Source organism: Pteropus medius, unplaced genomic scaffold (assembly GCF_902729225.1).
Source record: "Pteropus medius unplaced genomic scaffold, Ma_sr-lr_union100, whole genome shotgun sequence".
In the NCBI taxonomy this organism is placed as follows: Eukaryota; Metazoa; Chordata; class Mammalia; order Chiroptera; family Pteropodidae; genus Pteropus; species Pteropus medius.
Genome location: NW_024346150.1, coordinates 710,211 through 718,808, shown reverse-complemented (window position 1 = coordinate 718,808; position 8,598 = coordinate 710,211). Strand labels below are relative to the sequence as shown.

The 8,598-nt window shown below is 47.7% G+C and overlaps 1 protein-coding gene across 1 annotated transcript; it reads right to left on the bottom strand.

Moving 5' to 3' along the window:
* Positions 1 to 1,645: 1,645 nt before the first annotated feature.
* On the bottom strand, positions 1,646 to 7,817 carry LOC120612962 (protein FAM205A-like). The gene is made up of 4 exons (XM_039875685.1): positions 7,674 to 7,817; positions 6,996 to 7,041; positions 6,419 to 6,479; positions 1,646 to 5,411 (listed from the first exon to the last, which is right to left on the bottom strand). Exons 1-4 carry the CDS (start codon positions 7,815 to 7,817, stop codon positions 1,646 to 1,648), a joined length of 4,017 nt encoding a protein of 1,338 aa, XP_039731619.1.
* Positions 7,818 to 8,598: the final 781 nt, after the last annotated feature.

Genomic DNA, 8,598 nt, shown 5'->3' with positions numbered 1-8,598 from the left:
AGGCAAAGGGCCCATAGTGTCACTTATCACAAGAAGCTTATCTTGTTAGAACTCGTGTACCATTAAATTCTAGACTCATGGCCACTTTCTGTGTCTGGTTAATGAAACAAGATACTTTCCAAGGACTTTAAACTTTTTTTTTTTTTGACAGTGAAGGTGAGTGGTTCTGGTGCTTTCTGAACATGGTGGGACATTAATGAGAAAATGGGGAAGGATGACAGGAAACAAGGACTGAAGCTGGCAGGCTGACATGATGTAGTCTTTGGTTGAGAAAAGGACAAGACTCATCCTCTGAAGGGAAGGCACCAAGCAGATCCTGGGAGGGGACAGAGCTGACTGAGTTTAACACCATATAGTACATGAAATACACATACACACACATATGTACATACATACATATATACACACATGTGTGTGTGTGTGTGTGTGTGTGTGTGAATATATGAATATTCAGGGAGGCAAGTCTAGTGAAAGGAATAAAGTGAAGGAGGATCCCAGATGTAGGTGGTGTAAAAATGAGACACAGCAGGAGGGCTGGGTACAAGCTGCTGGCGGTAATTGACAGGCTCAGACATGTTTCGAAAACCCTGTGTCTTTCCCAGAACTCACATCCTTTTATTACACTGAGCAGATTGAAGCTCAGATTTAATTAATTTCCCCCAAAGCACTTGGACATGGGGTTGGCTTCCTGGCTCTAGGTTCTTTTCAGCATAAATTAAATTGGTTTGTTTTCTTATATGGCAGGTCAGGAACATGTCAGTTTCTGTCTCAGATACTCAGAATTCTGTTTATATGCTCCCATCCCTGCTCCTTCCCTCCTTGCACTTGGGAGTGGGGGACAAACCCCTATCCAAGCCAAGTCCTACTGTGATCGTCATTCCTGGTCTCAGTCATTCCCTGCAGCTAATAGGTACCGGAGGTGGGGTACAGGCAAGAGCTAGAGCACCCTTCCAGATGAGTTCTCCAAAAAGATCTAACTAATAACCAACAGAGAACAGAGAGGGGAAGATTCTGTCATTTGCTTTTGACATTCTGTTACATTACTTATGTGCTTTTGATAAATACAATGTACCTCCTCAAGGCTGGAGCACTCCTCTAAAAGGCTCCTCTCTGGATGTGGCTGTATACAGAGTCATCAATGAATTTTGCCTGTGGGATACCTGGCCATTCTTCCTTGTCAGTACTATCCTCATGTCCACATTGCTCCTCTGGTCCCAAGGACACCCTGGGAAGCCATGATAGAATTCAAATCTGACTTTTACCTTCAACTGACCTTAGACAAAGGCCATCCTTCTCTGCTTAAGTCCCTTTATCCACTGTTCAGGGGAGGGCTTGGAGGAGCTGTGTGGAATGCTGACCAGCCTTAAGGGTGAGTTAAAGTTCCTTCCCTAGATAGGAAGGACATTTTAACATCCCTCTTGCCTTCCCTTAACACACCACAGTGCAGAGAAGGAGCAGACAGACAACTCTGCTTAGAGATATAGATTGTATTTTGGGTGGCGTTCTGACCCACCTGCACATTAATGAAAATAACAGTAGCAGCCCTCTTCAAGGGATGCAGAGGCTGGGGAGCCTACAAAGTCTTTTGATTGTGCTGGGTCTTCTTGAACACACTAACATTTCCCTCTGAGGTGAGTGTTGAAATTTAGGGTGGATTTCCTGGATGGGTGGCACAAGCCACTCGAGGACAGTGCCGAAGGCAGTGGCGGTGGTGGCCCAACACTGAGGCAGAGTGGAATTGATGGGAGATAGAGCGGTGCCGGAGCTTACTGCCTGGGGAATGGGGACCATCTGAGATGGCCAGGCCCACCTGCTTCTCAGTAGGGGGAGACTGGGCCTTGGGGTCATCTCTTGTCTTCTCTGCCTTAGTTTGCCCCGTGGGACTTTTGGCTGTAGCTAGCCTCTTTTCTACATTTTCTTTTCTGGTATTGGCCACTTTCTCAGCTGTCAAGAACATGGATTCCTTGTGCACTTTGCCTTTTGTCTTGACATTAATACATTGCAGAAAGATTTTCATTTTATTTTTCAAGTTTGAATCTGGAAGGCCGGGCCTCTTGTGAGTATGAGCTGGCATCGGCTGCCTCTGCTGCCTCTGCAAAACCTTCCTTTGCAAAGTTTGGCCCTGCAATGGCTTATGATAGATGAGATGACCCAGGAAAGGCTGACCCTGTGATGCCTGTGGCCCCACAGGCTGGGCATTCTCAGGAATCTTGGCTGATTTGAGGATGCCACTGAGCCTAGTTTGACTGTCTCGCAGGTCATTCTTCTCAGATTCCTTCCCTGCTGGAGGTAGCTCTGAGAGCTGAAGCTGAGAGAAATACTGGAGACTTTGTTGACAGGAAAAGCCAAAGTGAAAGATGTGTTTTCGTCGCCTTGGGTTATGAGGTGTCCTGCTCAGAAGCATCCCTTCTGGCCTCTGGACTTCGGCAAGGCGGCTTTCGTCTCTTGTAGACAGCACAAACCCTGCATCTCCTCCATGGTCTCCTGCCAATTTGAGTTTCCCTGGGTCCTCTCCCTTTTCTGCCAGTGTGGGGTCTTGGGCTAAGCCCTTGCTCTTGCCAGGGCTGTGGGGCTCAGTGCTCCCGGGCTCCTCCAGGCCAGGGTTGTTCACACTGGCCTCCAGCTGAACACAAAGTACCTGGGCCTCTGTCATGTCCCCACTGGGTGGTGAAATCTTGGAGGACGAGTGAGCGGAACCATTGGATGCTGCTCTGGAACTAGGTTGCTTCTGGTTTTCTTGCACTGCCTTTAACTCAATGGTCAGTTGTTGTTTAAGATGGAGCCATTCTGGATCTGGGGCAAGAGGAGTGTCTGGTGGGATGGGGAGCTCCTGGAGCAATGTTTTTCCTTGGTTGTTCGGACTCCCAAGAGACTCCTGTGTGGATGTGTTCTCTGGGATTGCTACGGTTTGTTCCCTGGACTCCCTTGCCTTTATGGGAATTCCCCATTGTATCTCTAGGATCTTCTTTCTCAGGTGGAAATTTAATTTGGCCAAGAAAGCTTTCTTAAGTGAGTAGGGGCTGGCAGGCTCAGTCTCGCTTTTTGGAGGCTCCATCTCGGTCATTCCCTCCACCTGCTCTTCAGCCTGGGACTCATCTGCAGTGTCTGTACAAGACTCATTGGCATCTTGAAAGCATGGCTCAGGACTTAGACACTGCTCTTCACTTGAGATCATGTGAGTCAGAGGTTCTGTTAGGATTTTGACAGGCTCAGGCACCACCTCTGTGATTATAGGTTGAGTATCGATAACTGGGGCCATGGCCTTGGAGAGAGCCACATAATAAAGAGCAGGGAGCCCTGACAAGAAGGCCAGATACTTGTGCCGTAAAGTCGTCTCCAGTTTCTCGATGGCTTCCTCGGACAGGGCTTGGGGCAGCTTAGGATGTTCAATGACAGCATCCGGTGAGGACTGTTGCTGCTGACCGGGGGCTGGTGGCATCCAAGGCATAACTTTCTGTTGTTGGTCAGGGTCAGTTGCTGCCTGTAGCTCCAGGTTCTTGCTTTCTGGGATGCGGGTCGGGGGAACCTCTTCTAGACTCCCAGGAATTATGCATGCCCAAGACCTATAAACATGGGCAGGGACCTTGCCCTTGTGGATCTGTCCACACTTGGAGGTGATGTGGTTCTGTAGTTTTGCCTTGGTATGGTCAAAGAAGCATGGCATGGGGACTGACACTGGGTCCTCAAAGGCTGAGAAAGGGTCACCAGCACCAGTGGCTTCTAGGGCTGAGGATTGGGCAACACTCATATTGGCTAGGGCTGCACTGCTCCAGGGCAGAGTCTGCTGGTGAGCAGGGGACAGGAGCAACTGGAAAGACTGCTGGCTTTTCTGGGGTAGGCCCCAGCGATGATGAATCAACTGCCTCTGGAGGTGGAATTCCAGCAGCCTCCGGGCATGCTCCGGGAAGAAGAGTAGTTCCCTTGTGAGGACAGAGATGGGCCTCCCTGGCCAGGAAGTTTTCACAGTCTCAAGAGACTGGGATTCGTCGCAAGGCTCATATTGCACGGGGCTCTGGGTGTACTGAGATCTCTGAAAAACAGCTGGCAAACCCCACTGAAGCTGGAGCTGCCTCTGTAGCAGGTGCCATTCCAAGGCTTCACACTCGGCCAGAGTCAGAAATGGGACATTGATCTGAGCTCCTTGCTGGTCAGATGGAGTGACCCAATTTGGGGAGGACTGGGAAGAGGGGGAGGCTGACTGAGGTGGAGTTTTAGGCAGCAGAGGGAGGAAAGAGAGCTCCTTGAAGAGAAAAGGGTCTTTCAAGGGGAGCTTGGACATGCTCCCGTTGCTGGAGAGGCCTTGAGAGCCCAAGGAAGTGTCAACGAGGGACTCACTGTGCAGAGAAGGGAGTCCACAGAATAGCTGGCTGTATTTCTGCTGCAAATGGCCCACTGAGTCATTAGCCTGTTGCCCAGAATGTGGAGAGAGGCCACTTAAGTCTTTAAGGGCTGGAGAGGGTGAGGCTAGAGCCACATGGTTTGGGGTTGGCTGGTAGTAGTGTGTTTGTATTTGGTCCATAGTGGACCATTCAGAAACCCAGAATGTCTGGGTAGCCTGGCCAGCCATGCATGATCCCCAAGTCTGGTAGGAAATGGTCCCAAGTTTGTCTACAGAGAACTCAGAAGTATCATTCTGGATGAAAGAAACTGGCTGGTTATTTACAGGTTGATACAACAATGGTGGATTTGGCATAAGCTGCCTCAGGGACTCTTCCACACGTCTGGGCAGCCCCCACCTCTGGAAATGCATCCATTTTTTTACATGTACCTCAAGAAGCCTCAGTACTTCAGGACTGAGGAATGACATGTGGGCAGGGAGGATAGCGACCACAGGCAAGGCCATAGGTTGTGTCAGGGTAGTGCTTTCTTGGTTCTGGGTCAGCAGAGAGACCTGGGAATTTAAAGGCTGCTGACCTTGGTTCCCATAGAGAAGATTGAGGTTGTGCTGCATCAGCTCCTCCTGGTTCACTGGAATCCTAGTCCCCTCCAACCCTGAAGAAGACATAGTCTCTGGGCCCCTGGGCATCTCTGGCACTTGAAATGCCTGTCCTAGCTGGAGGTGTTCAGCCCAGTAATCTTGGTTGCTGATGGAACCAGCTGACCAGGCAGCTGACTTGGTTAATGATTTCTGAGCTATTATTTGTGACACTGAAGGGATTTCAGATGTAAGTGAAAGCTCTTTGGAGAATGTGGAATAGTGCTCCAGACTCTGCTCAAAATATACATTAGACATGGACAAAACCTCTGGGCAAGAGGAGCCCTGCGATGGCCCCGATGAAGTGGGAGAGATCAATGTATTCTCACCTGCTAACAAATGCTGGATCTCTAGAGCCAAAGCATTACAGATTTGGCAGCAGGTATCTGCACAAAGAAGCTTCCGCACACTTCCCTCCTGAGGAAGCCAGTCCTGGCTGGGAGAGGAAACATGGCAACAGTTAATGATGGAATGACAAGTGCCTCTTTGGAAGTGTATTTCCTGGAGATGGCCCTGCCCTCTCCTAGTCCTGTAAGCCCCGGGGTCTGCATCTCCTAGGTGTTTACTTCTCTACTTTTTTTCTAGAAAAATGCCATTTGGCAATTTGTGGTGGTGCTGGCTGAAGGTCTGGGGTTTGTTGGGCAAGGTATCAGACAATCCATGGGAGCACAGGGACATTGGAGACTGGGAGGTGGTGTGAGTCCTCTGTTGGCCTCTGTTGAGAAGCTAAACCAGGAGACGAGAACAAGGATGGGGAGCCAATGGCTGGCTGATGGGGCATCACCAGGGTCATCACCAGGTTGAACCTAGAGTCTGGCTCGTTTGGGGCTAAGAAGGCTATAGTCTGGTAGGTAGTGTTTCCAAACTGGAAAATGAGGTCCTTGTGGGAACTCTCCTTTCTTGGGATAATAAGGTGTACACAACACATCTTGGGAGACAATCCCATTCTCTAGAGTTTTTAAGAAGAGGATGAGATCATAAGCTCCTGGTTGAGGGTTGTCCCATGAACTGGCCTCTTTGAAGACAGAATCAGAGGAGGTAATGTCAACAGGGTCCAGGGCCTGTCCTTGAAAGGGTGTGGCTGTAAACAGACTATGACAATGGTGACTTATTGATACCCATATTTATCCATTCTCCTGCCTGCATAACTTGTCTTGTGGCTGAGTGCAAACCCACAGAGAGTGTTTAATGAATTATGCAACAGTCAAATCCTGAACTGCAGGAGCACTGTGAGCCTAGCTCAGAGCAGAACTGGGAGACTCCTCCCACCTGAGACGTTTGAACCCCGCTGTGTCCTGGCACCCTCTCAATCAGTGCTCCAGCCTCCACTGTGTCTGGCTCCCTCCCAGCTGTTATCCCTCTCTTCATCCCTGCCCCAGGGCAAGCACAGAAATCATCACAGGCCAGGCCAGAGTTGGGAGACTAGGAAGAGCAAGAGATTACCTTTTCATGATAGAGAGCAGCTCCCATGGCTTCTCAGCTTCTTTCCAGGAAAGTCTCCTAGCTGAGAAACCAGGAGACAGTGTTATGTGGAACAGGAGAGGCTTCATGGATATCCTATAGACAGCTGAAGGTCTTTGAATGAGAAGAGACTGAAAACCCCAATAGTCAATGCTCTAAGGCATGTCTGGGTACCACTTAACCAGTTACCATGTGTTGTCCCTGAGCTAATCCTATTAGTCCTTCACAACCACACTGTGACTGAGACAGGATGTTCAGATGCCCATTTCATGGATAAAAGACAGAGATGAAGTAACATCCACAGGGTCGTAAAACTCATAAAAGACTTCCTCCCTACTTCGTCATTCTATCCCCTGTAGGTAAAGTGGAGAATTTTGGAACATCCTCAGGCCCAGATTTCCCACCCAAGGAATTATTCTGGGAGAATTTGTCAACTTGGAGAACTGGACCCTTCGGTAATTAGAGCACCTGACTCTTGACACTGGAAATCAAAGAAGGACAGGATCTATGGGGATCTCATTCACAATAGAGGCCAGTCATAGAAGAAAATGTACTTTACCTCTTGATGCTGCATCTCTAGTTCTTTGCCTGACTTTTCGGTGTCGCTTAAAGACAAAAAAGTTAATGTGTGAAGATGGGGCACCATTTCTTGTTCATGTCCAAAATAAGTTAAAGCTAATATACACTTTCCAATCCCTTTTTATTTATCTGTATTTTATTTACTTTGATAACTTCCCTTTCTGTATTCCATCTTTTCTACTCCAACATTTCTCTTTTCTGTTTGCTTCTATTCATTTTAGGGCTATCCATACTCTGTACCTCCCATTTATTTTTAGGAGAAATTCTACATGAGGTTTATGATGAACAAAAGAAAGAGTGGAACACATTAAAGGGTTTGCAGTTCTACCAGACAGAAGACTTCTGCTTATAAATACCTTAATGTACCACCAACCAGAAGAATCCCCTTTATTGGGAGATCTCTTCTGAGATGGTGAGGTAGATTCCATTTCATCTAGATCTCAACCCAAAGTAGATAGAGACACCCTTAATTTTTCAATTAGAATACACTGCAGAGATGGGCTGGTAAGGAATCATTTCTAGGATCTGAGAAGAGAAGTATCGTGTTAGAGTAATTGAACGTATGGTATAAAAATTGGCAGAAGGAGAGTCTTTGAGGTCTTATAAGCTTTTTAGCTGAGGCTTAATTAATTCAATTGTGGTCATAGTGTTTCCCTACCCAGCAGCAGCTCCTTTTAGGTTCCAAAGTTAATCCATGGTAACTCCTTTTCACTTGCCAGATAATTAGGATAATAATGAAGATGGAGCCATAGGTATATAAGGAATATCCAATATCCCACAGAACAAAGGTATGGCTCAACATGGTCTAAACCTCATTAGCATGAGAAGACCAGACATCCCTGTATCAAGGAATTCAGGATCTTGGTTCCTAATGACCCCCAATGCTATGCCTTGTCATCTCCGCCTCACAGACAATGGAACCAGGCCATTAGATTGCATCACAAAGCCCTTCTGTTTCACAAGGTGGGTGTAGATCTGTGATCTGTCTTAGGGAAGCTTATGTGATGAGGATGTCTGGCTGTCTATAAGGGTTACAGAGCCAGAGACTAAGGGTGCCTGCACAAAAGGCAGTGTCTATGCTCTCACTTTGTCTTCACTCTCCATACCCTACACCAGCCTGATGGCTTGGCTGTCTCCTCCACTCATCCCCAGAAAACAGAGTGTTTAGGAACACAGGGTGCCTTTTGAGGAAGAGGGATGAAGGACTCTCTACCAACTATTCCACCTGTACTGGAAATGTATCTGAAAGGCACACACAAGCTGAGGGAGGGCAGAGTCTTGTTGTAGCTGGGAAATGGAGAACTTTGATGTTACAAGCAATGTGTGATGGGAAATTAGAGGTGCATGAAGAGGACCATGGCTGATGTGACAGGGAAAGGCAAGGGTGGTAGTATCTCTAAATGCCATAGTGGGAGGCAGGAAGGAATGCCTCCCAATCTGTGTGGCCTCAAGGTTACAGATGGGTGGGAAGGTATTGTAAATACTGCTTTCCATGGAGACACACTAATGAGACTCATATATAGAGTTCTTTTAAGAGTTGATTTTGTCGAGCTTTTGCAATTCTATTTTCTTTATGAAATTGC

What these genes read in the sequence shown, in the direction of transcription:
- LOC120612962 (XM_039875685.1), bottom strand. Translation starts at nt 7,817, where the DNA reads ATGTTGAGCCATACCTTTGTTCTGTGGGATATTGGATATTCCTTATAT. An exon ending in TAGAGATGCAGCATCAAGAG is followed by an intron (nt 6,480 to 6,995) that starts GTAAAGTACATT and finishes CTGGTTTCTCAG; the next exon opens with CTAGGAGACTTTCCTGGAAA. An exon ending in CTGCTCTCTATCATGAAAAG is followed by an intron (nt 5,412 to 6,418) that starts GTAATCTCTTGC and finishes TTCCTCTCCCAG; the next exon opens with CCAGGACTGGCTTCCTCAGG.